The 27772-nt window shown below is 38.1% G+C and overlaps 1 protein-coding gene across 2 annotated transcripts in view; it reads left to right on the forward strand.

Annotated features, from left to right (window-relative positions):
* LOC117664772 (sodium channel protein type 4 subunit alpha-like) overlaps positions 1-27772 on the forward strand; it is a 131505-nt gene that overhangs the window by 78141 nt on the left and 25592 nt on the right. For both annotated transcript variants that reach the window (XM_034416072.1, XM_087892221.1), the window contains 3 exons: positions 6850-7296; positions 23839-23971; positions 25272-25426. In XM_034416072.1, the coding sequence (XP_034271963.1) occupies positions 6850-7296; positions 23839-23971; positions 25272-25426 (735 nt within the window). The remainder of the gene's footprint in view (positions 1-6849; positions 7297-23838; positions 23972-25271; positions 25427-27772) is intronic.

Raw genomic sequence — 27772 nt, forward strand, 5'->3', positions numbered from 1 at the left:
ACAATAACTCAAACCAATGGACTCATATGTGCTACAGCCACTGTAATCCTGGAGATGCTTGGCTACACAATCAAGAATAATAGCAGTACTTAGCTTCCCTGGAAAATAAGGTTAAAGGTTAAGATCAAAGCAACTTAGAGAGAGGTTAATCAGTTGGCGGAATAAGGTATCAGGATTGGAGATTAGCTACTGAAAAGAAATGCAAGGGCCTGACTCCATCTGAAGTCCTCTAGACTGCTAAACAAAGGCTTGTAGCACTGGCTACCAGATTAAGGAGATACACTAGAGAAGCAGAAGCCAAAAAAATAAATGGATGTCTTCCAAAACCATCCACAGGGTACACCCAAGTACAGTGCAATAACATAGTAACACCAAAAGTAAAAAACTGAAAAATAATCAAAGAAAAATATGGGTAGTAATGGCTACTAGTAAGGAGATACAATAGAGAAGCAGAGGCCAAGGTGATAAATGCCTTCTTCTCCAAAGAACCATCAAAGGTGTAATCCCAATTGCAGTACAGTGCAGCAGCAGAGCCACCAACAGCATAAACTAAACAGTGCTGGAAGGACATATGGGAGAAAGAGAAGACACATAACACCAGTACAAAATGGCTGCCGGACCTGAGAGCAGGCCACAGCAATATCCCAGAATAGGGACCGGTCATCAGTACAGTAGCGAACATCCAATAGCAGATTAAGAACATGAAGAACTAGTCAGTACCTGGTCCAGACATGATTCACATGTGCTAGCTAAAGAAACTAACAACACAACTAGCAGCACAGATGAACCATCTGTTAATAGCAGGCTCCCACCAAACTGGCTACCCCAAGGAAGGACGGTATTGATCATGAAAGATGATCAACCAGGGAACAGCATCATCCAACTACCAGCCGATATTTACCTTCTCACAACATGGAAAGTCCTATCCGGCATCAGAGCTGTCAAGCTACAGAGCCATAGTTGGCCAGTACATGAGCACAGCATCAGGAACTACACCAGAGGTTCAAAACATAAATTGCTCATACATAGAGTAGTCACCCTAGACTTAAGGTCCAGACAGATCAATCTGAGCATAGTTTGGGCTGACTACAATCTGTGACTCAATGTTATACACATGGTCTGTTAATAGCTGACACTATACAAAATCAACAGGACATTAAGGACCTTCCTCAATAAGTCAATGGGACTTTGGAAAAACAACACTAGAAGTCACTTCAAGACAGTGGCCATTAATTACACATATACCAAAATAATATGCTGTTCTGCATAGCCTTGAACCCCCTCAGTCAGATAATCACAAAAAATGGATATGGATACAAATTCAAGAGTGGGACTACCATCAGCCCTCACTTTTACATGGATGACAGCAAGTTGTATGAAAAAAATGAACAAGACATCAACTCACTGATCCATCTGACACTGATCCACAGTAAAGACATTGGGATTTCATTTAGACTAGAGAATTATAATCAGATAATAGTCAAGAGAGGGAAAATAGTTAAGAATGATGTGATGGAACCAGGAGGGGGTCATATAGCAGACATATGGACCATTACAAGTACCTTAGTATCCCACAGTCATATGGAAACCACTTTGAGGAGGCAAGGAAAACAGCAACTTCCAAATACCACTGAAGGAACAGACAGGTCCTGAAAAGCCAGCTCAATGGGAAGAATTAGATCAACATGTATGCTTTGCCAGCCATCAGATATCCTGCCAGTATAGTGAACTGGCCAAAGAAGGACAGGGGACCTGCCAATGTGAAGAACCAGAAATTCCTCACAATGTATGAAGGTTTCTACCCCAAATCCAACACCTAGATACCATATACCAGACAGAAAGAGAGTGGTCAGGGTTTGGTTAAGTATCAAAGCCACTTGCATGGATGAAACTCAGAGCATCCAGGAGTTCATCAGAAAGATGGCATCCAAAGATGAGCTACTGAGAGAGTACCTGAGGTAGTAGCAGATGTGAGGGAAAGATCAAGTAGAGGAAGTGCCATGGCAAAACATGGCAAAACAGACAGCTGAGGTGGCTGACATTGGGAAATTCTGATTATAGTTAGAAAGGGCTGCACTAAAAGACAGCACAGAGGCACTTGTCATAGCAGTACAAGAATAAACACTAAACACCAGATCCATAGAAGCAGGAATCTACCACATTAGACAAGATCTAAAGTGCAGACTATGTAGAGATGTGTACGTGTGTTTGTGCACATACACACATGTGCAGGTGCACATATAGGTACACCATGTGTGTTTGGATCAATTTTGACTCCTGGCAACTGCTTCAATATGTTTGTGCCGTTTTCTTGGCAAGATTTCAAAAGTGGTTTGCCTTAGTTTGCCTCCTCCTAGGGCTGAGAGAGGAACTGGCCCAAGATCTAACAGCTAACTTCAGGTGTATGGCATAGTCTCCCAGTTTCTAGCCTGATGTCTTAAACACTTTGCTAAATTGGCTCTAATATTAGAATAAAGCTACATGTTAAAGTATACTGCATTGTATTAAGAATTTTAAAATGAAACAGATTTGAGGTAGTAGCTACAATAAACAGTATAATATGAATCATGGTAAAGCTTTGTATTAATAGAAGCCTAAACTTTGGATGTGATACAAGCCCATGTATTATTATTATCCATGGATGGTTTCTAACTTGAATTTTGTATTGGATTTGTGTTTCAAATACGAAGCTATTTTTGATATTATTTGTATATCGCATTAATTCCCACTGCTGTATCTAACTGATACTTCTGACTTTAAATCAGAAGTATTAAATTTGCAAAGAATTTTTAAAATTCCACTGGTTTGCCTCTTGGTCTTCCCATCTTATTGGAAGCAGGAAAGCAAATATATATTTTAGATCCTGAATTACCTCTCAGTTTGCAAAAGAAAGATGTTATTTTTGCCAAATTTTCAATCTACTTGCACTTTCTTATAATCAAAAACAATTCACTTCCAGTCCTACAAGCAGATTTTGTAAGGAAAAGGAGTGTAAGGAAAGGTGGTTTTGGTGCTCTTTGAGTATGGTTATTTGTGGCAGATGTTTTATTACCCAATTAGGTAATATCATCAGTGTATGGGGTCTACTCTCTGTTTATATATGATAGCTTGCCCTACCATTGTTAGTAATCTTGTGTGTGTGTTTTTTTTTAAATTTGATTTATATGCCGCCCTTCTCCGGAGACTCAGGGCGGCTTACAATGTGTTAAGCAATAGACTTCATACTTTTGTATATTTATACAAAGTCATTTTATTGCCCCCATAATCTGGGTCCTCATTTTACCTACCTTAGAAAGGATGGAAGGCTGAGTCAACTTTGAGCCTGGTGAGATTTGAACTTGCAGTAATTGCAGGCAGCAGATGTAAGTGGATGTTAATTAGTCTGCTGAGCCACCAGAGCTCCTTGATAGTTTTTGACTGGATTTTTGTCTTTTGCTTGATTATTTGTCTTGAATTCCCTGCTTACCTGGGTGTTGGCAACAATGCCCCACTCCCAGTCTCTTTACCATGAGCATGGATTTGACTTTTAATACACCAGTGGGTAAAATTCTAAGCAAACTATTTTATTACAGGAACTTCTGCTTTTAGTTTCTAGCAATGCTTATAGGGTTTGGGTGCAACCTAGAGGCAGTACTGTAAAATAAGCTGATCCTAGGGGATGATGCTTTGCTTTGTAGTTTAACAGCTTTCTATTTAGCTTTAATACTAAGTATCTCAAAAAAAGAAAGAGACAGGTGGATACCAATGGAGGCATGTATTCTACACACATAGGCAAATATAGAAACAAATATTTCAAAGATGAACATAAAAGCTTTTCCCCTAAAAATAATTTTTGTACAAATCAAGATTTTGCAGCAAAATCTTGAATTTGCTGTTCTAGGTATATAGTTGCTGTTGATAAAGATTATTCTCATGAATGTGCATCAGTCTCATCCTTTGTGGAACATGAAACAATCTCTGGGAAGACTGTGAAAAGAAATGAAGATTACTCAATACAAATTCCCAAAGTGATAGATTCAGTATACACAACTCAATGTGTGAATGAGAAGCATTTATCTGGAAAAAAAAATCTGTGATCTGCAGGCATTCATTGAAGAAGCAGAAAGGAATAAATCCTCTTCCATCCAGGTTAAGTTGGAGAAACCCTGCAAAGAAAGAAAATATACCCTACAATCCCCCTAATTTTAATGCTAGAAGTGTAAGTAATCAGGTATCAGTGTTGCTGCCCAACATCCCACCAATTGCTAGGTTCAGATTCTTTTTCTGCCAATAGTTTTTTCCCCACAATTTATTGCTGGATTCAAATATGGTTGACTTATTTTAAATTGAAACACATTATCTTTATGAGAAAATAAGCAAATGGAAATGCAATTTAGGCAAAGAAGCTAACAAACAGAAAGCCTCTCCACAATACTAAATAATTCCATTTGTATGCATGTGACTTTCAATCTCCATTCTGTTATCTCTCATCTCAAGCCAATAATTTTTCATGTTAAGAATGTTGTAGTTTGACCTAAGAAACGTAGTATATTTTTCGAGTCTCTTAAGCTAGCTGTCCTTTTTCATGACTATCAAGTTATCATGATTTATGAGATTTATAAGAGTGAAAATCCCTAACTTGAGTCAATGTTACAGTTATTAGTGATTGCCAGCTATAAGTACTATTTAAAAGAAGCCTCCAAGAGCTTAAAGGAAACCAAAGGAGTTTATATAAAAGTCCTAGTTAAGTCATGAGGCATAAGACATATGTAAATAGCCATGACCTTGAATATCAGCAAAATCCCTTCTCAAATGTATTCCTGGCAGGATTGAAACACAAACATCAACAGCTGTGAGTGGGCAGGAAGCAGGCTTTTCACAGCAAACACATTCCACTTTTTTGCTGATGTTACTGTACCAGCATACCAGTCCTGAGGGTTTTTTTTGATAAGAATATTGTGAGAATGCACAGGATTTTCCTTTCAGCCAAACATGGCAGAACAAAAGCAAGATCCCAAATTCAAAATTTTTACTGAAGCAAATAGATTCAGCATCTTGTTTCCATCAGGAGCCAGACAGATGACTACAAGAAATCCCAAAGTAGATCATGCAGGGTCCTCTTAAGGGCTGTTTGCACTTGAAAATGGGTATTCATAGAATATGGCTTGTGAATATTGGAGGATCTACTTATTCATCATGGCTAAAAGTAGGTGAATCACTAGAAATTTGTCTAATCCTATTATGAACCTATATATAATCATGGCTATCACTCACTTTTTGAAAACAACTCTTGTAAATTAATGATATATTATGTGATGAAGGCCTTTCCTTTTTCCTGCTATGAACTGTTGCTGGTATTGTCTATACCACAGTGACTAAATCCTGAAGTCCAACACTGCCTATTGCTCATCAGATTTATTTCATGAGAGAAGAACTTTCTCTCCTTTACCTACTTTCTTCTTTGGCGTCTCCCAGATTATCATGGTTGCCACCATTCTAAAAAATATTAGGAACACATAAGCCAGCACAGGTTTCTTTCCAGATGACCAATTGCAACATGCAAAATAGTGCAAATAATAAGTCTTTCACGTAAGTATAGGTCTTGTGTGTCACTGTGAATTAGCAATCAGTACATTGTGTTATCTCATAATATTCTTTGCCAAACTGAGCAAGTGCTTTTCCATCATTTTTTTCAAAAATGAACAAATAATTTAATTTTTTTTTTGCTTTTTGAATGTAAAACTCTTGCTTGAATCAAGCAAGAGTAAATCAAGTTAGATTTTATATTCTTATTATATACAATTGAATAAAATATTGGTTTCTTTTAGGGAAATTTAACTTGGGGACATATTTGCTATAGTTTTCTTTCCATCTTCCTCTGGACACTGTCTAAGAAACAGATCATTAGGAAGGGAGTATTTTATTTATTTTAAATATACCTTATCCATAATTTATATATTTCATTGGCTTTTACTGTACTGTATATTCTTCACAATTATCAGAAAGTAGGCCATAGAGAAGTTGATGTAATAGTGTAATACAAATGAGTTATGACTCAAGGCCTGGATGTGTTTCAATGTTTTAATGTAATCTACCTGCCACAAATTTCCTGGCTGACAAATTGATAAATAAAATAAGGATCAGACTTTGTGCTAATATGCAAAGAATAGCATCTTGTTAAAATAGCAGGAAGTGCTTGGATAAACTAGAGGTTTGAGGCAACAACATAATCTTTGAAAACCAAACAAATTGTGTTGTATTAAATTTATATTTACTGACAAAGAAATAAAGGGAGAGTAGTATAGATCTATTTACAGTAGCTCTCGTCAGCTAGCCATATCCTTCTGGGATCCGAATGGCTAGCTGACAAGAGCTAAATAGCTTGAAATAGATCTATACTAGTCTCCCTTTATTTCTTTGTCGGTAAATATAAATTTAACACAAAAATAGTTTGTTGTGAAAGTGACTACCTGCAAAGGCCCATGGATTGGGGCTGAAAGGCAAAAGTGGGAGCAGTATGCTCCATCCCATATTTGGGTAGACAAGGTTGTCCTGATGGACCGGTCTCACCAGAAAACCCTTAAACTGTGTTGTAATACAGTATATACTTATTTTGCATGATTTATATAAAATTTGGATTTTTAAAAATGAGAATATAGATTATTTGGCAACATAAGATATTTTCTTACATTTCTTTCCATTATCTTTATTTTTCTTAAATCTTGTGAATTGGCTGGCAGAACCTATCCTTGGTTATTTCCTCCTGTTGTCTTGTGGTCACATCAGCACTAGGGACAAAGTCCCCATTTCAGAACATGTGAAAGCATTCTGAATAATTTTTTAAAGTGATATTTGCTTTTGTCCTTTTAGGTACTCAACCTGTTCTTAGCTTTGCTGCTTAGCTCCTTCAGTGCCGATAGCTTGGCAGGATCTGATGATGATAGTGAGATGAACAATTTGCAAATTGCAATTGGCAGAATCAACCGAGGGGTTGATTTTGTAAAGAAACATGTCCTCCTGTTGCTTCACAGAGAACTGAAAGAGAAAACAGAGCTATCATCTGAGGAACCAGATGATAGTAAAAAAGAAAACTTTGTTCTCAACCACATGGACACTCTCAACCATGTGGACACAGGCCAGGATTTCAAGTCCGAATACATGGATGAAATAATAAAAAAAGATCAACTCATTGATGAATTGGGCCAAATGAACTTCATTAATAATCCCAACCTGACCATAAATGTGCCTATAGCATCTGAGGAGTCTGATCTTTATGATGAAACTGATACAGGTGAAGAAACTGCTGATGACATCAAGGTGAGTTTTTTTCCCCCCAAAGAGGTTAGTGCAGAGATGCAGCTGGCTGGAGTTTGTTTGAAACATATTCACATTCAGGATCTTTTGATGAGACTATTCTCAAAAATGTTTGTCCAAAAGGTAGATTGTCTATCATTACCAATTGCATTATGCATTGAAGAGGATTCTAGAACAATTCTCGTTCACAAGTTATGTAGCTTTATGGAGAGAGTGAAACTAGATAGAAGAAAAATTGAATGAGTAGCACTTGAGAAAAAAAATTGCAATATCTCCAAACATACAGTACATTTCCATAATGCCATTCTTTTTACATAACTCCTCTTACAAGCCTTTAAAAATATCTGTTGTTTTTCAAATGCATCATGTGATGATGATGATTATCTTCATATATCAGCGTGCTGCCTCCATGGAGAAAATCTATTTATGTAGTCACTAGGATTCAAAAATGACTAGATGGCACATAATCACATTATTGATATCTCCTAGTTGGTGGTTTATATGCAACAGTATGATGACTTACAAGGTAACTTCTAGTTAAGAAATTATTCTTTGGTTGCAAGGAATACAAAATCTCATTTGTATTGCACCCTTGATCTTAGCAGGAAATACTGAACACAATGTGGGAGTTGTTAAAGTAACCTAATGTGCTCTTTTTTTCTCCTAGTAAAATATGTTATGTGAATGTCATGATTAAATAATATCATGATGGGCAGCAAAAGTCAATATAAAGGAGCCCATTTAATGATGATATAAAGTAGATAAGGACCTAAGAGAGAAATATAGGAAAGAGTGTGAATTAAATGAAATGGAAGAAAAATTGATATGTTTTGTGTCTGTGAAGCTAAGAGAAAGGTGAGTAGTGTAGATCTGAATGAAGATGGATAGATCTTGAAGAGTGGAGTTGATGGATACATGATGGAAATGAAGGTGAAGCTTTAATTATGAACGAAGGGATTAAAGTGTGTGAATATTTTTAAAAACCCTATAAATTTATTATTATCATCTAGTTGTGAATACAAACAAATTCTTGGAATTATGGTAGTTGCAGGGTGGACTGCAGCATTTTGAAGGAACATGACTAGGGAAAAAGGTTATTCTACTAGAAAGACTGGAAGAATGTATCTTTTTTTCACCTAGTATCAGAAGAAGATCTTAGGGGGAAAGTGGAAATGGAAAAAAATGGAAAGAAGTGACAAAAATCTAAAATAACAGTGTGCTGACTAAAAGGTAGAATAATCCACTGGTAGAATAAATAGAACGATGATAAAAAAAAAAGATATGAAATGTCTGAAATGACTACATATGTTTGTGAAGTTACCATATAGGAAGTATGATAAGGGATCTTTGGTGTGATTAGAAAGAAGTTTGGATGAGGAAAAACATTTTTTAAAAATACTACAAAAATGTGAATAAAAGGAAGTTATTGTATAATAAATCTAGCAACAAAAAATACATGTAATGTATAGTGTTAAAGAAAGGGACTATTAAGACTAAAAGAGGCAGAAATAACATAATGCTGATTTTGCTTGTCAGTGTTCCAACTGACGAACCCAACTTAAAGCAAGCACGGCTGAGACGATCCAATCTCTTAATGAAAAACTTTAATGAGTACATCATATTGGTGAAGATGAGGGCAAAACCAGATCTAACTATTTCCCACACAATCCCATATAGTTAAAGTTCAAGATCTCCCTCCACCCTATTAGGCCAGGTCACTTGTCCAATGGAGACTTCTGGTATTGTGAGAAAGTCTTTTTCAGTAAACACCTGCCGAAATGTCCATGGCTGGCATCTTGATGTCTGGAGCTATATTCTATCTCTCCCTTCCCTCCCTCCATAGTCTGTTGGCAAGCTGAGAAGTGATAATAGTTGTAACAGCAAAAATGCCATTTGAAGCGTGACATCTCATTCATAAAAGGTAAAAAGTCAGCCTAAATGTAATGGTCAGTTCACCATTTACAATACAATAAGAGTGGAGAAATAAACATGTTTTACCATCTTTTATCATCTTGCTGTATCATCTTGCATCTCATGAGCTCATGCCCATCTTCAATCAAGCACACTCCAATCTTTTTCATCAGCACTACTAGGCATCTGTTTTGACACTTTGCATTGGAGAGCTGAATCAGGCACTTAGTGGAACTACCACCAGGCTGTTGAGGAAAAACCTGAAGTGGCCATTGAAAGGAGTGTACTAGTACCTTTTTAAAAAAACACATTTTAGTAAAAGTCATAACCTGCCTTTTCATGATCTGTATCTCACTTGCATAGAGTTGCTAGAATGAAGTAGGATTTAAATCGGGGTGAGGCAGGAGTGGAGAAGGGAGAGGAAGATAGGCCAATTATTCATATGTAGATTAAATATGAAATAGATATAATTTTAAATTGTAAGCTATTCAGAGTCAAGCATGTAAGATAAGCAGCTATATAAATTGAATGAATGGAGAAACAAATGAATGAATAAATAATTGCAAGTATCTTATCAATTAACAATTGTACTTCGTTAAAAACCCATTGTGTTTGTTGAGACCTTCTGAAATTGCTGAAATCTCTTGATGTTTATGAGTTTAGGAATTTATCACCCAAGCAGGGGTGGGTTCTACTTACCTTTACTACTGGTTCGCAGTGGGGCCGCAGAAGCGTTTTGATGATGTCGGGGTGGGTAGGCGGAGCCTCCTGCCAGTTTTACTATCGGTTCTATAGAACAGGTGCGAACCGGGGGCAACCCACCACTGATCCAAAGGTGTTGTAAATGATGTCCACTTTTCCAAAAACATCTCTTTGCTATTAAGTGAAGTCGATTTTTCCAAAATAGTCATATACAGTGTTCTAAGAATTTGAAATCTGTTACTATTTTGTTGTTGTTTTGAGTCCTGATTTCAAATTTGTACTCATCAATTATCTTATGTAAGATTTGTCTCATATGTCCTATGTAGAATCCAGAGAGGTATTGCTGACGGATTATGGCATATGTCACATTAGAGGAAAAGTATGTGAAAGTACCTCAAACCTCATTTGTGTCCTCCTAGTGCTCTTCATGTAGCTGTTGGAACAAGATAATACTGTCAGTATATTCATGACTGGCAGAGACATGGTAACAAGGTCAGCCAATGAATAGGGCTTAGTAACAAGGTCAGCCAATGGGAGCTGAGACAGCAAGGAGCCTAGGCGTGGCTTAGCTGTGCTTAGCTCTGAGGTCTGCTGCTGGAACTAAAACTAATCTCTCCTCTCTACCAGGTTGGAAGAACCACTCTTGGTATTGTATATATGTCTCAATGTGTTATTGTGTATATAAAGAGAAGTTAATGAATCCTGCTGCATCAGTTACCTGTGTGTGCTTTCTGGATTTGATTGCCGCAACAAACTCTGACAAACTCTGACAAATACCGTACCTGGATCTTTTGCCAGACTGATTTGTATAATTCCATCAGATTTTCCAAATTGGCCATTCCTCTTTCTAGCCAGCAGAGCTGTCTCTATATCCAATTCTGATATCCTAGACTTCCTTCCTTCCCAGTTCTTCTTTCTGCCTTTAATCTGCACCTATCCAAATAAACTAGTCTTCTAACACACATTCCCATTATATTTTTGCAATTTCATACCAATATCCATTCTTAAGCTTTTCTCTTGTTTTCTCATTCCAGTCTTACTAGGCTGATGAAGGCAGGAATCTTCCTCTCCTGTCCTCGCTCCAGGACTTCTTCAATCTGAGTTTCAATCACTACCCTGATCCTGGGAGTTGGTACTTTCTCACTGATGGTACTCTTAGTGACAACCTGGTCAATTACTTTTTAATTACCACTGAGTCAATATATTTTTGCGCTATCCCAATTTAGATGTTAATGAATCCCATTCTTCCTTCCTGACAGTTTATTACTTCCCTTTCCTTTCCCATAATTGAAATGTTTACTTTTTGTCTGTCTGTCTGTCTCTCTCTCCCTCCTCCCTCCCTCTCAAACATCCTTAATCCAGCTCTGTTCTCTCTTCATTTTCTTCCCATGCCACAACTCCATAAACTCTTCAATAATTCCAAAATTCCTATCAACAGCACCCCTCCAGCCACCATTTTTTGTCATCTCTTTCTTCTAACCATTATATTTTCCTAGTTGTTTTTTTAACAGCTAGCTGACAGCTTCCAATCTGTTTCACTGTTGTTTTATGTTTTATGCCAACTACCGTATTTTTCGGAGTATAAGTCACACCTACCTTTTTTGGTTGTTTTTTTAAAAAATTTTAGACAAACACACTTACAAACATACAATGTATTTTCTTTGAACAGAGTATTTGACTGATTCACAAATTTAAACAGTGTTTAGTCATTTCAATTAAATTTACAATTTCTATATTTCCTTTTTGCCATATTTATTCCTCATCTATTTTTTTTAAAAAAACAATATTACCCTTCATTCTCATCTCTAATCTTAATCAAATTCAATTTTTCCCTTCTATTCTATATTATACCCCTTCCCATTGTGATCTATTTTTATATCCATCCTCACATTGGTTAATTATTTAATATTACAATTGTTTAATACAAATTCAACATTTTAATATAAACCAATTAGTTATATAACTATATATTTTTTGTATAGTAATCAATATGAACATGAATATTCCAATTATTTCCATGCAATCCAATTTCTTACAAATCAATTAATTATATTTACCAATAATAATAAACCAAATAATTTCCCCCATATATTCGTCCAAACCACAACTTAACCATTTCTGCTTTCAACACAATATACAATTAATAGTACCTCAATTATTACAATTCCCCAGTTAAATAGAGCTTTTTTTCTTTTGTGTTTTAAAATCTTGAACTCCCCTCTTTTGCCCTAAATTTCCCTTTATTTGCACCTACCTTTTTTGGTGAGAAAAAAGAAAAAGAAATCTCTCTGCCTCATTTTGTCACCTTGCAGGAAAGAGCCTGTTTTACTTTCAGTTTCGTTTTTTCAGCAAAGCTAAGGAAAAAAAAATCTGCTCCAGCACTTTTTGCAGCAAGCAGAAGAGCCCTGCCCAAAACAGCTGAGAGCAAATCAGCTGAGAGTCGGGAGGCCGATCTAATCAACTTGTACTAATTAACCTATGCTGAAGCTGAAAGAGGCTGTTTTTTCTTGCTGTTTGCTTGCAAGAAGGTAACTGCTGCGAGGCACAGGCCAAAGGGTGGGGGCCAGTGGGTGGGCAGGGCTACATTCGGTGTATAAGACGCACTAAATTTTCACCCCCTTTTGGGGGGTAAAAAGATGCATCTTATACTCCGAAAAGTACGGTATATGATGTAGTAATATAGACACTTGCCAGCTTTGGTAGCAAGTCATAATATTTAGAATTCCCTCCTTTTCTCCCTGACTTTTCTATCTTCCAGGAACTATCTCTGTTACCATTACTCTACACAAAGAGAGTCAAAAAAATAGGTAGGAGTGGAGGGCTAGGTATTCTTTCTTTGGCCAAAGGAAAACTGTAGTGGGCTCCTAGGCAGTGACATCTTTAAGTTGCCATAACAGTAGATAGCATATTAAGGATGCTTTCCAGGTTCCAGTGTAAGATGCTAATTGGATAGCAATGAAATATGCACTGAAAGAGGCTCATATAGTAAATATTCAGAGACAGCACTGCTCTGAATAGAAATATACTTCTTATGAAATGGCCATACAATGAGAGTGGTTTGTACAAATAGAGTGTCTGAATGAACATAGGATTTAAAATTAATTAAATAAGTGCCTGAATGTTTTATCTCTTAAAATGCCTGTAAGCGATCAAAATCTGGAGCAGGTTTTAGGCCTGGACACTCAGGACAACCATAATATTGGTATTGCTGGATGTTGTGAGTTTTGGATGTCAGTGATTAAAATTAAAATATGTAGAGAAGAATCCTTTTCAATTCATGTAAATTATAAACCAGTTGTCAGATATAAATGCCCTCCCAACTTCTGGAGCATTTAAATAGAAATTTTAGGAGATACCAAGTTGAGGATGCTGTGTTTAATATGTGTCCCTGTTTTCAATGTCATTGTTGTTTACAATAAATGATGATAAATAAAACAAAATCATGAACATTTATAGACTGTTTTTCCCTGAGCTACTAAAAGCCTACGATCAGTTTCCTGCACATGTAGGCATCTGTGCTTGAAATTTAAGAGATAGGACTTCCAAATCTGAGACTCCAGCATATCCTGAAGCCTCAGTATTCTCTGAAGTTAGAAATAAAGCTCAGTTTGGGAGCCTCTTTCCTAATGTCAAGGCTCAGGAGCAGGAGAGCAAACTTCCTAAATATAAAGAGAAGCTAAAAGCTTTTTAAGAAGCAGTAATTCAATTGATGGCCAAAAATTTCCCATACACAATAATATTTATGGGAATAGGATTATATTAAAGTGACACCTAGCGGCACATTCTATGTATACAACAATTTTTCTCAAATAAGAAATATATGCACAATTATTTATAGTTTATCTCGCATATATCCTCCTCCCCTTAAAACATGTATACTTAAACATTAATATCAATTATAGAGTTGAAACTCTGTAATTAAAGTGACATTTTTTTTCTAACATTCTACCACATTATTTGCCCTGGGAATTGCATTTATTGTAAACCGAAAATGCCAGGTTCAGTAAATACATAATTTCATAGATACTAAAAATCAATTAAAATTATAAATGTAGTAGAATTTCAGAGAAATCTGCAAAACATTACTAAGCAGCTGCATTGTAATGAACAAATCATCACACTATTTGTAGTCTTATTTGTACTTGCCAAAATTTCCTTCCCTGCCTCCCTGCCACCCTGCCTCCCTCCCTCCCAGGATATTTATTTATTCATTTTATAGATTTTTTTATCGTGCCACAATTTTTTTCACATTATTGCATGCTGATTACAGTTCCACAATAAACACGATAGAATTAAAACAATATGCAAGCAAAAACAAAAAGATAGTCAGATTGTACAGTATGTGAAGGCTCTTTGAAAAAGTTCAATTTTTAATAGCTCCCCCAAATTCCAGGGAGGGAGCCATGCAGATTTCAGTGAAGAGACCATTCCATAGTCTCAGTGCTACTGCAGAGAACCAATACCTATATTATCTAATACATTTGGCTGCATCTGATTGGAGGACATAACCCTATGGGTATCCAGGTCTCAAGCCATATAAGACTTTTACAGTATAAGTTAACATATGCACTTAAAATTATATTTGGAACAGAACTGTAATCTGTGCTGGTCTTACAATGTAAGTGTAATATTCTTCCAATGCCAGGGACCAGTTAAGAATGGGCCACCATATCCTGAATTAATTATGATTTCCAAATAGTTTTAGAAGCAGTCCAGGCGAAGCACATTGTTGCTAGGTCCTCTTGTAACAGATAAGGATGCAATTGGTATACCAAAGAAAACCTCACCAAGTCCAAATGGGTTCCAGTCATTATCCACTCATCAGGGTAGAATATAAACAGTATATGATCTAATGCTGTAGATCAAAGCCAATTATACTGTATCACAGTCTCAAAAGCCACCGAGAGGCAAATGGACCAAGACAATTACCCCAATTCTAGTGCAATCGCAGATCACGCAGGAGAGCAACCATGCCCTTTCAGATTCACATCCAGAAATTGAATCCAGACTAAAAATCTTCAAGATATTTGGATGCTTTTGTGAGCACCATAGTGAGCTGGTGTCCTGCTGGCAATGGGACTTTGTTTACAGGAAAATTGTGGCTGGACACCAGATCTGGAACAGCAAAATGTCCCTGAAGGAGGGAGAAATCATCAATGGATAGCCTTTCCAAATGGATACAATTTAGAAAATAGGGTTTTGCAATCTGCTTCTGAATTGAATGGCTGGGAGTTAAGGGATACCATCAAGCTCACACTCATAATGCACCCTTTTAAGAGCATAACGTTCATCCAAGCCTTATTTCTTAGGCTTATAAATTAAATAATCAGTTTTTGGGAATTTTTTTTTACTATATTGGAAATATTAAGACTTTTGAATTGGCAAGGTTTTACGGTAGTCATTGGGTGAATTGCCTTCTTTGCTTTGGAAAATATTTTTTGGATTAAACAGCAAAAGGGTGCTTAGAATATGAATTCGGGAAAGCTAATAATGGATTAACGATCCAGATGGACCAGGATTTTGAATTAATTAGAAAAATCTTTCCCAGGAAAATGACACTCTGAAGAAATGGGGCTATCCAGTGGTTTCTGTTCTATGTGATTGTGATAACATGCAGAAAAAATAAGTTCTGGAACTTTGGAAGGGTTAAAATAAAGATTGTTATAGATTCAAGGAAGGATTGCCTTATTTGATAAAGATTAAAATAGAAAAATAATTTTATTTCGTTTACCATACTGGACTTTCATTGATAAAGAATGAATGACAAGGTTTTTAGATTTGATTTTTTAATCAAGAGCTGAGTTAAGGGATAAAGGGTATCTATTGTACTAAGAGATGTGATAAGCTATTAAAATTGTTTTTACTTGTTGAAATGAAGGGGGAAATTACTTTTTTCCTTTTCTACATATTTTTCCTTTTTTGTGTTTTATGTCGAGATTGACTATGGTTTTCTCTATGTTTTTGTATACTGCTTTTTTATAAAATGGAAGAGTCTTCCAGTAAGTGGATCTCCATCATCCAGAAATTTAAGAGACTGCAACCACACAGCTATCAATCCATATGGTTGGCAAGAATCAACACAGGATTAGTCCTGTCTGTGTAGTATACAAATAGCTTTTGCATTGAGCATTGGTGTTTTCTAAGAAAAATGGTATTTGTGTAGTCTATCTATGAGAAACTATTTAAAAGCATGATATTATTGACCTACAGATCTTTCCATGTAATTCTAAATTCAAATCAATAACTATTGCTGCCAATGCTTACCTTGTTGACTATTATTCTAGACAATTGGTGCCTGGATCAACATGATAAGCATAAGGCACAGTATCTGGTGGGGCAGATATTGGAAGCAAATTCCAAAATGCAATTTTGACAGAATCAATTCAAATTACAACTTGTTTTATTTAGTAATGTAATGTTAAGAACGCTTAAATCAATCTAATCACCTCCTTGCAAAGAATTTAGGAAGAAAAGCCTATAATATTCCTACAAATATTTAAGTATTAGATAGAAATCCTCTTATTCTTACTCTGGTTTGTTGCACAGACGTTTAGATTGGCTTTGGCATTTTTGTCTACCTAGTGAGTTTTTCCCAAGGACTTGGGATAGGCAGATATGGATGTTTAATGGTCTTAAAGGTATTGTCATAGCATGCAAACTATTCCAAGCAAAGCTGTCTTTTGCAATTGATCAATGGTAATTTTGTTAGTGCCTGTGGTGTTCAAGTGGTGCTCTAATTGTTTTCGGATTGCACCCAAGGCACCCATTAGTATCAGTACTACCTTTGCTTTCTTTTGCCACTGTTATCCTATTTCTATTTGCAGGCTTTTATATTTTGTTATCTTCTCCAGTGTTTCTTTTCTATTCTGTTGTCTCCAGGTACTGCCACATCCACTATTCAGACTTTTTCTGTCTTTTTTATCGACAGTTGTTAAGTCTGTCGTATTATGTGACAGTTGCCTATCTGTTTGAATTCTGAAGTTTAGAGCAATTTAGCTTCTTCATTTTCTATGATCTTACCAGTTCTTACTTGCAGGCAAATTGTATTTCTTCCAGAACTTCCAATGCACCATTGTTGCTACTTTGTCATGCCATTGTTCATATTCAGTTTGTGTGATCTTATTCCAGCAGCTAATCAGATGATCCACTGTTTCTTCAGCTTTTTTGCAGTGGTGTCATGTTATCTGTTGGTGTCTTCTCAATTCTGAATTTGTATGCATTTATTTTTGTAGCTTGGTCTTGTGCACCCACCTATTTTCCTTTGTAAGTAGAGTCTTTCAACATCATTACATGGATGTAGGGCATAATTAATTGTTATTTTTATCTTTCTGTCCAGGACTTTTAGTTCTGCTTGAGTCCAGTCCGCTATTCTAGCTGTATATCTAATGATTAGAATTGCCAATGAGTTAATTGCCATAATGGTATTGTCTCCATTGAATTTGGATTTTAAGGTCTTCTTCACTCTCTTGATGTATTTTTTTGTAATCTTTTTCTTGCCTTGAGTGTGTTTGATGTTATCAGTGGTTGAAGGATGCCTGGGTATTAGAAGTGATTGTCTTTATCCAGCCTCTTGATGTTATTTTTATAGGGCATCTTGTTTTCTTCAGTTTTGACTATTTTTCCTCATTTGATGGTGAGTGTGGTACATTTGTTCAGTTCAAACATAATATCTTGGCTGTATACATGGATAGTGTTGAGCAGAAAACTACATATCAATTAGCCTGACATCAATACCTGGGAAGATCCTGGAAAAGATAATCAAGCAACAGATCTGTGAATCTGATCTAACAGAATAACAGACTTGGAGGTCTTCTAGTCCAGCCCCAGCTCATTACAGACAAATGGTTGTCCAATCTCTTTTTAAAAACTTCCAGTGTTGGAGTATCCACAACTTCTGGAGGCAAGTAATTTCACTGATTAATTGTTCTAATTTTCAGATAATTTCTCTTTAGTTCTCTCTTTGATTAGTTTCCATCCATTGCTTCTTGTCATGCCTTCAGGTGCTTAGGAGAATAGGTTGACTCCTTCTTCTTTCTTTTCATTAAACTAGACATACCCAAGTCCTGCAACAATTCTATATGTTTTAGCTTTCAGTCCCCTAATCATCTGTTCTCTGTACTCTTTTTAGATGCAAAGTTATAACCAGAAGCCAACATGGGTTTGTTAAAAAAATAGATAAGGCCAAACAAATCTTATTTCATTCTGGGCAAAGTGACTAAATTAGTGGACAAACAAAATGTTGTGGCCATAGTATACATGGATTTCAGAAAGGCATTTGACAAAATAGACTTTTTGGTAAACTAGAAAAATGTGGATCAGACAGCATCACCACCAGATGGATTTGTAACTGGCTGACAAACTGCACTCAATTTGTAGTCCTCAATGGAACTGCATCTACATAGAGGGAACTATGTAGTGGACTACAGCAAGGCTCTCCCAGTACTGTTTAACATCTTCATAAATGATTTAAATGAGGGAATAGAAGGGAACTTATCAAATTTGTGGATGACACTAACCTGGCAGGAATAGCCAACACCCCAGTTCAAGATCCAGATGGATCTTGACAGATTTGAACACTGGATCCTATCTAACAAAATAAAATTCAGTATAGAAAAAAGGAAGGTTTTATACTTAGGCAAACTAAACCAAACGTACAGGTATAGATTAGGTGAAACCTGGCTCAGTAGTAACTGTGAGAGGGTTCTTGGAGTCCTGCTGGACAATCACTTAAATATGAGCCAGCAGTATGTGGCAGTAGCCAAAAAAGCCAATGCAATCCTAGGTTGCATTAACAGAGGGATATAATCACATGGAGTAATAATTTCCATGGAAATTAATATAAAGTTTTAGTAAGACCACAGATTATTGCATCCAGTTTTGGTCATCATATTTTAAAAAGAGGTTGAGTCTCTTTTAAGAGAGCAAAAAAGAGCAACAAATATGATTTGGGGTGGGGGGCTAGACATTAAAACATATGAAGAATGGTTGCAAGAATGTTATGTCTAGTGAAAGAAGGATTAGGAATGACATGATAGCAGTGTTCCAATATTTGAGGGGCTGCCATAAAGAAGACAAGAAACAATGGATGGAAACTAATTAAAGAGAGAAGCAATTTAAAAAAAAATTAAATTATAGAATATTATAAAATACAAAAATAAATAGAAGATCAATGGGGAAGAGGGAAAAGGAGGAAGTGAAGTGAGGAAAGATTGGGGGGGGGACATTAACTGCCGACTCTCTCTGTTACAATAAAATAAGACATTAACATCAAATCACAGTTTTTTGCTTTTCTGTAGTGTGAACAAGTCATTTCTATAAAGATCTATCAGTCTCATCTATAAAACCCAAAGTCAGAGTTACATTCTTTTCCACATCAGGCACAAAGTTCAGAAGTGGTTTCCATGTGGAAACAAAATACTTATTCTTTTCTTTAATCAAAGTAGTCAATTTTGCCATTTCTGCAAACTCCATCAACTTCTGCAACCATTCTTCCATGCTAGGAATGGAAGTGTCCTTCCATTTTTGTGCAGACAATAGTCTAGCTGCTGTCAACATATATAGTAGCAAAGTTCCAATTTTTTTCTCCAGTTCTTTTTCCATCAGACCCAAAAGAAAAAGTTCTGCATGCAGGCAGCAGACAAAATCTGTGTCATGGCCGCCACTGCCACCACCTCCTGCCTCCAAGAGCCTTGGTAGTACAGTGGTCTAAGGCACCCTGTTATTACGCTGGTTATTAAGACCAGCTGCCTGCAATTACTGTAGGTTCGAATCTCGCCAAGGCTCAAGATTGACTCAGCCTTCCATCCTTTCTAAGGTAGGTAAATTGAGGACCCAGTTGTGGGGGCAATAAGCTGACTTTGTATAAATATACAAAAGGATGAAGGCTATTGCTGAGCACATTGTAAGCCGCCCTGAGTCTCTCGAGAAGGGCGGCATATAAATCAAATTTAAAAAAAAACCAACTAAAAAAAACCAACTCTAACATCTAGTGCAATCCTTGCTGACCTGTTCAATGATTGAGTCAGTATGGGTTTCTGTCTCACCACACTTTTTGTGGGAGAGACACTCTATGTTTGATTCACTTGATTCTGATGAGAACTGTCCATATGGCTGAAACTTTGGCATGGCTCTCATCTTCTTCAGGGTACACAAGACGCACAACCACATCAGAGTAATGCCTCACTGGGGGATACTTATACTTATTGCAAGACTTCATTTAGTGTTAAGCCATAAATGTTTCTTTGATTTTGGTTTTGTGGGAAGCTCCCCCACCCTCCTGGAAGAATGAAATATTTTGGGAGATATTAAAAAAGAACAGAATATTATATTTCCCCAAAGAAGAAATAGAGAAAATATGTTTTTAAAGGCAGAAAGCAGCCCAAGTCTTTCTTAACAACCTCCAGCAAGAAGCCTCAAGGTTTTAGAGATGGATATTTTGTGCCCATTAAGAAAGACTGGGCCAATCTATTCACAAACAAAGTACCTTTAGCTCCAAATGATGGGATTAAAATTTACACCCCCCACTCAAATTCTAAGAACAGGACATGATCTTTAGGACATAATAGGATTAATCCACCACCTTTGGAATAGCAAAAGATACCAGGTTCATTACATTGCACAACCCTCTGAAGCATTTCAGTCACAAAACCCCAGAAACCTATAAAACTCCTTGCACTCATCAAGCTAATTTGTCAGCTGTCCCAGAACTGCATGCTGTGATTCTGTTTCCAATAAACAGAAACCTTCTTTCCAATCAGCCTCCATTTTATTTCCAGCATCTTTCTCCGAACTTGGAACCGGACCAGATTTTTCTTCCCACAGTTTCTTAGTTATTGTATCAATGCATGCACTATCACTTATAGACATTCTTAGTGCAGTATATGAACTCAACTCACTTTACCTTTGTTCAACAAATCATAATGTAAACAAATGCTATGTTGATTTGATATTGAAATTCAGCCAGTGAATGCATATAAGAACACACAATATGCTGCGAATGTTTCTACCTATGAAATACATGTCTGAATCTAAATGTGTTATGTTTCCTTTAGATAATAGATAGTTGAAGAATCCCATTGGATCATTTTCCATGTTTTATTTTATTTATTTTAAATATTTTAAAAGTCAAAGTTTATTTGACTTCTAAATCATAAACCCTGAAGTTATTTCATATTATATGGAACAATTAGAAAGCAGATAGCAAGAAGATATGGATTACAAAGTTGTGAATGGTAGGCTAACTTTTCTGTAGGTAGTGTTTTTCAAGTGTTGAACCTCATAGTAATCATATTGTTTTGGTTAATGGCTATGATGGCTGTAGGACTGCAAAAGTAATACTTTAATCTAGATTGCAGCCATTTGGAAAAGGTAACACTGTAACCAGTGTTCTGAATCAGGATAAACTTTTGACCTATATACTCATACACATAAGATGTTTGAGGGAACCAAGCTTAACTGTATTAGTTGTTTGTCACAGCCAACAGTAAGCTAAATAAGAAAACAGCAAAGATTTTGAAATTTGGTAGAAAAAAAAGAACATGAAAGAAGTCTAAAATACTAGTGTAGAATTTACAAAAGATGAAATCACATGCGGTCTGTAAAGCAACCTGTAGTAAATCTAGTTTAAAATGATTCACAATCAAGAATCATCCACACGGCTTTGGTGTGGAGCTGTTCCTAGCTGTTCTCCTAGTTGTTTTTTAAGCCATCTTCAGAAAATTCAGTCCTTATTGTGGTACACTGACAATGGAACTGGGCTGGGCTCATTTTGGATTATAGTCACTGCAAGACCTGATTCTTGTACCCCTGCCTTTTGCAGCTTTTGTACAAGCTAATCTACCCATGCTTCCTTTTTCCTATTTCCTTTCCCAAACTGCAGGAAATAAAAAGCAATGATCTACAATGTGCTTGCATTTCTTAGCATCCTATCCCCTTTCCTGCAATGTAAGGCTGTTTCTAAAATCCAAATATATAAACTATTGCACAGGTATACTTAGTTTGCAAATCCTTTCTTTTATTAGAATTAAACAGGAGCATTAATTATGTTGACAATCTCACAAACTATTATTGCTTCATAGCTTTAAACCAGGAGTGTGAAACTTGATCCCATCGCTGGCTGCATCAGGAGTTTGTTTGCCCTTGGGGGGCTGGGGTGGGCGTGGCCTGGGGCCAGGGTCGCAAGGGCTGGTCCCTCGCCGTCTCCGGGATGGCCCTATGGGCCCACTCTGCGGCTATTGCGGGCTGGATCTGGCCCATGGGCTGCAAGTTTGACACATCTGCTTTAGACATCTGGGCCAAGGAGACACATTCCAGGCCACAATATCCCCTACCTTCCTTCCTTCCTCAGTGGTCTTTCCAAATTCAGGAATGCTTCCGTGGTCTTATCCTGGGTCACTTTAGAAGTCTTTAAGAGCTAAAGCTGTGTAACATTCATCCTGGTTCACCAGCTATCCAAATTTAGCACCAAACAAACTTCCTGCCAGCACATGACGGCCGTGACCGGGAGGATTTTTTATCAGGTCCGCCTGATTCGCCAGTTGCGTCCCTTTCTGGATCGGGACTCGTTACGCACGGTCACTCATGCCCTCATCACCTCCCACCTGGACTATTGTAATGCTCTCTACATGGGGGTCCCATTGAGGAGCACCCGGAGGCTCCAACTGGCGCAGAGTGCGGCCGCGCGGGTGGTAATGGGAGCGACATGGCGCTCCCATGTGACACCTCTCCTGCGCGAGCTGCACTGGCTCCCGGTGGTCTTCTGGGTGCGCTTCAAGGTTTTGGTTACCACCTTTAAAGCGCTCCATGGCTTAGGGCCTGGTTATTTACGGGACCGCCTACTACCACCAATAGCCTCCCACCGGCCAGTACGCTCTCATAGAGAGGGACTCCTCCGGGTGCCGTCAGCCAAACAGTGTCGACTGGCGGCCCCTAGGGGGAGAGCCTTCTCTGTGGGGGCACCTACCATCTGGAATGAGCTCCCCCCGGAGATACGGAGGATCCCGGATCTGCGCTCCTTCCGCCTTTTTATTCCATCAAGCGGGCTTGGCCTAATCTCTTCCCTTTTTAAATATGTAAATTTTAATCTGTTTGTAATTATTGGGGTATTTTAATTTGTCTGGGCCAAATAATTTAATTTGATTTTATCGGGTTTTTAAATTTTGTGTATTTATGTATTTTATTGTTGGCTGTTCACTGCCCTGAGTCCTTCGGGAGTAGGGCGGTATACAAATCAAATAAACTAAACTAAACTAAACATTAGCCCCATTCATACATCCCTTCTCCCCAGGAAGCTTCTATGCAAGTTCAATTGCTTATCTCTTTAACTGAACATTTTCCTCAGTTCAAAGCAACACTTTTCCTACCTTTGTCAAAATATAAGAATAAAGCATATGTGTGGACAACCACATGACAAGAGTGTTCTCTTTCTTTATTCTGTCACAAGTATTGAAACTCTAATAGAGTTTCATTGTTTCTAGATTTTTCCATATCTTAACTGCAAAATCATGTTCTTTAATTCCAGTAATGAGCTATTTACTGAGATGAATAAGAATAAATAATTACACTTCTTTTATTAATACGCATCTGTAAATGAAGTTGTTCTGGCCTTACTCTTTAATGTTAACCTCCTCTGAGTTAGAAAAATGGCCCAATTCTGTGCCTTCAGAGTGATAAAAACATATAATAATTTCCAGTCTAATCTGCAAAACAATCTCTTGCTTTCCAAAGTGGCTATGTAAATCACTGGATCCTGGATAAAATTCAGTGAGTGTCTTCAGATATTCAAGATATGCTGAATTATCTTTTTATTAGTCTCCCAACACAAACTATTCAGTACAACCATTCTTAAATTTAGGGAGAATACCTTGGACAGATCTACTTGTGCTTCCTAAAATGAACCAAAGGTTTAATCTGTTATTCTCTTGCTATATTCAGAAGCCACTGTCGGATGGAACAGATTCATCCATATGCAGCACTGTGGATTACAAGCCTCCAGATCCTTTGGAGGCGAACGCAGAAGTTGAAGAAAATATGGAGAATGATGGTCCAGAGGAATGCTTCACTGAAGGTATCATGGTCAGAAAACAAGCTCCACTAATCAAATTTGCAGATGACATCAGGCTGGAGGAGAATTGCTAACACTTTAGATAATAGATTAAAAAATGGAGCATTTCTGCAAGTGGGGGTGGTGGTGGGAAATCCACCCCTTGCCTTTCAAATTTTGCTGCTTTCCTGCTTCCCGTTTGCCAGCACATCTCTGGGTGATTTTTCTTCTGGTAGGGTGCCGAGTTGGCTTCACATCTAGTTGCCCAAGGCAACTTGTTCTGCATCCACCTGGCCATGCTACCCCCTAGGCCCCCACACCTGGTGCATCCACCTAGCTCCGCTGACCCAGCCATCCTGAGTCAGCTTCCCAGAGTCAGCCACACCGAGCTGGCTACACCTAATCCTCCATGTCAATCTGGCCATGCCCACCCAGCCATGCCCACCTGGCAGTGCTCAGATGGCCGTGCCCACCCAGTCATGCTCACCTGACTGCAATGAGTTCTCATAGATCCCTATTGACTTGGGCAGGGGGTTGAACAGAGGAATTCCGAGGTTATGTCCAACCCTATTATTCTGATTGATTGATTTATTGATTGATTTTAAATTTGTTTATCACCCATCTTGCAGCAAGGCGACTTTTCTGTGCTTTTCAAGTATTCTCTTCCAGCACATGTGAAAAAAGAGTGCTCCAACATGTACATAATGCTAATTATGTATTAATTATTAAGGATAATTATTGTTATCCTTCTCATATTTCCTACTATCTTCTCCTATTGGTACTTTAGGATTATATTCTTAAAATACCAATAGGAGAAGATAGTAGAAAATATGAGAAGGATAACAATAATTATCCTTAATAATTAATACATATTACTTTGTTTATATTACTGTTGTTTGTATGTTGTTTATATTATTATTGTTTATATTACTTGTTGTTTGTATGTGCTTCTGCACTGGAGATAAATTCCTCATGTGTCCAATCACACTTGGCAATAAAGTGTTCTGCTCTGATTCTATTCTATTCTATTCTATTCTATTCTATTCTATTCTATTCTATTCTATTCTATTCTATTCTATTCTATTCTATTCTATTCTATTCTATTCTATTCTATTCCATTCCATTCCATTCCATTCCATTCTAAATTCCTTTGCTGCTATGATAAGGGAGTCCCAAATTGTGCGGTCAGCATCAAGAGCATATGAGGAAATAACAAAATGTCTGTGTAGTTTGCTATGAATGAAAATTTCAAGTTCACAGCATAGATTTAGAACAAGGTAGAACAGCTGCAATGTTAAATGACTCACTCTTTCTTCCCTTGCAGCCTGTGTTCAAAGGTGTCCTTTCCTGTATGTTGATATCAAAACAGAAAAGGGAGCGAAGTGGTGGAATCTTCGGAAAACATGTTTCAAAATTGTAGAACACAATTGGTTTGAGACCTTCATTATCTTTATGATTCTCCTCAGTAGTGGTGCCCTGGTGAGTGTTTCTCTTTTGCAGTATGTTTTCCCCTACAGTAATACAAGTTAGAATGAGAGTGATTTTAAATTGCTCTCATAATATGCTTCTTCTAAGAATATAGGATAATCTTCCTAGTTTGTTAGATTCCATAAGTACCATTATGTGTTCAATTTGAGGAATAATAACACAAGTCAATTCGATTCAGCAGATTATGTTTATGATCATATTGGTGATCCAGTCTCTTCCAGAAAGACAGTTTCAGTGTAACTGAAGGGGTGCTACCCCCAGATAGGTACCAGTGCCTTTATGTTCCCAGAATAAATAAACTCTTTGAACTATTTATTCTAGCTAAGTGCCATCACTTAAAATAGCTTACAAGAATTAAAATAATGCAATACATGAAAGCAAGAGCAGATTACTCTCTACATTACACTTCAAGAGCGGGAGAAATTATTAGTTACCTATTACTACATTCTACAGACCGTTTTGCAAAATTTTCTTAAACTGTGGGGCCAAAGTTTGCCACCCCCACCTGAATATCTCTCCCTCTCTGTATTATTCCTGTTGTTCCATCAGCAATTACTCCGTCCTTTGATATACCATCCTACTCCTTTAATTCCATCCCGGCTTCCATGGATATTGAAGGGAATGAAGACACTAACACTATGAATCCTTGTTTGCCCCCTGATTATTTTGTTGGGGAACAGACCATCTTCTCTTAAATCCTTTTGGACTCTGGACTGGTCGTCATGAGAGGGCGGCCATGGAGACCTTTATTCCCCCCTGGACAGAATTGTAATTTTCAGATTTCTCACCGCTATGAGAGGGTGGTTATTGTTCTAGTATATTGATGCTCTACATAACATCTTCTTCCCCTCTACTATGACCATCTCCAACACCTTCAGAAGATTGTCTCTCATCCCCTCCAGCCTTTTCTTCTGTTTACGGTGTACTCAGCTTGCACTGCGAGACTTCCCCCTCTCGCGGGTTTGGCCCTATTGAGGGCCGCCGTTGATGATGGGTTTTGGAACCCCGAGAGGCGATACGCTAAAAAATGGAGGCTCTGGGGTTTTTTAAATAGATTTTTTAGATCCAATTTTAAGGGGCTCTGGGAGGAGGGTGGTTTTTAACAACAAAAATGAGACGGGGGGGGGGTCTCTTAAGGATCAGCAGCCATGCCATTCTGACAGCCCCAGTGGATTGGGGGGGGGGGTTGGGAGTCATAGAGGATGTTCAGAGAGGGGTGGGACATTCTATACCTGTGATGGTGGAATGGGGCAGAAGAAATGGAAGTAGAGGTCGGGAGCATCACACCAGATGCATTCGCATGGTGACTTGCTCCCATGCCTCCTGCTCACCCTGCTTTCCTGGGGATGCGAGAGCGAGGAACCCTGGTCTCCGTCTGGTGTATGTGAATGCCAGGTCCATGGTGAATAAGGCCCCGCTCATACGAGATCTTATTAATGAGGAGGGTGCGGACCTGGCCTGTATCACGGAGACCTGGTTGGGGCAGGAGGGGGGAATCCCACTCTCTGATTTATGCCCCCTGGGCTTTCGTGTGCTGCACCAGCCGCGACACCAGGAAAGGGGCTGGGGGGGCGGGCGGCGGTGGTTGTTAGAGAAAGTCTTAATCCTAAGGAGGTCACTGTCCCTCAGACAGGCGGGTGTGAGTCTCTTCTATTGAAGTGGGACCCTGGAGTTCAGTCGGGCTTGTTGGTCACATACCTATCTTCCAGCTACGTTGCCATAGCCCTGCCCGCACTGCTTGATGTCTTGACTGAGGTGGCACTTGAACTCGTCCAGGAGTTCATGGCCTCTATGGCAGCCATGGACCTGACTCAGGTTATTCAGGGCCCAACTCATAGGGGAGGACACACACTTGATCTGGTTTTTCTCTCTGGGCAGTGGATAAATGGTCATGGTAGGGGGGAACTTTCCATTGCCCCCCTGTCATGGACTAACCATTCCCTCCTTAGACTGGACTTTCAATCTGCCAACCCTTGCTGCTGGGAGACGGGACCCATAAAATGGTTCAACCCCAGGCGCCTGATGGACCCAGAGAGGTTCTTGATGGAGCTTGGGACATTCCCCACCTCTCAATCCTGTGATTCGGCTGAGGCTCTGGTGGCATCCTGGAACGGGCGGCTACCGACACCTTGGACCGAATTGCACCTTTGCGGCCTCTGACCCAACGCAGATCCCGGGTCACTCTTTGGTTTTCCATGGAGCTCTGGGAAATGAAATGTCGGAAAAGATGCCTAGAGGAGAGTTGGAGGTCCTCCCAGTCTGAATCTGATCAAACACAGTTAAGAACCCATATTAGGTCTTATCTAGTGGCGATGGAAGCAGCGAAGCGAGATTACT

Source organism: Pantherophis guttatus, chromosome 4, assembly GCF_059756535.1.
Source record: "Pantherophis guttatus breed Tessera chromosome 4, ASM5975653v1, whole genome shotgun sequence".
In the NCBI taxonomy this organism is placed as follows: Eukaryota; Metazoa; Chordata; class Lepidosauria; order Squamata; family Colubridae; genus Pantherophis; species Pantherophis guttatus.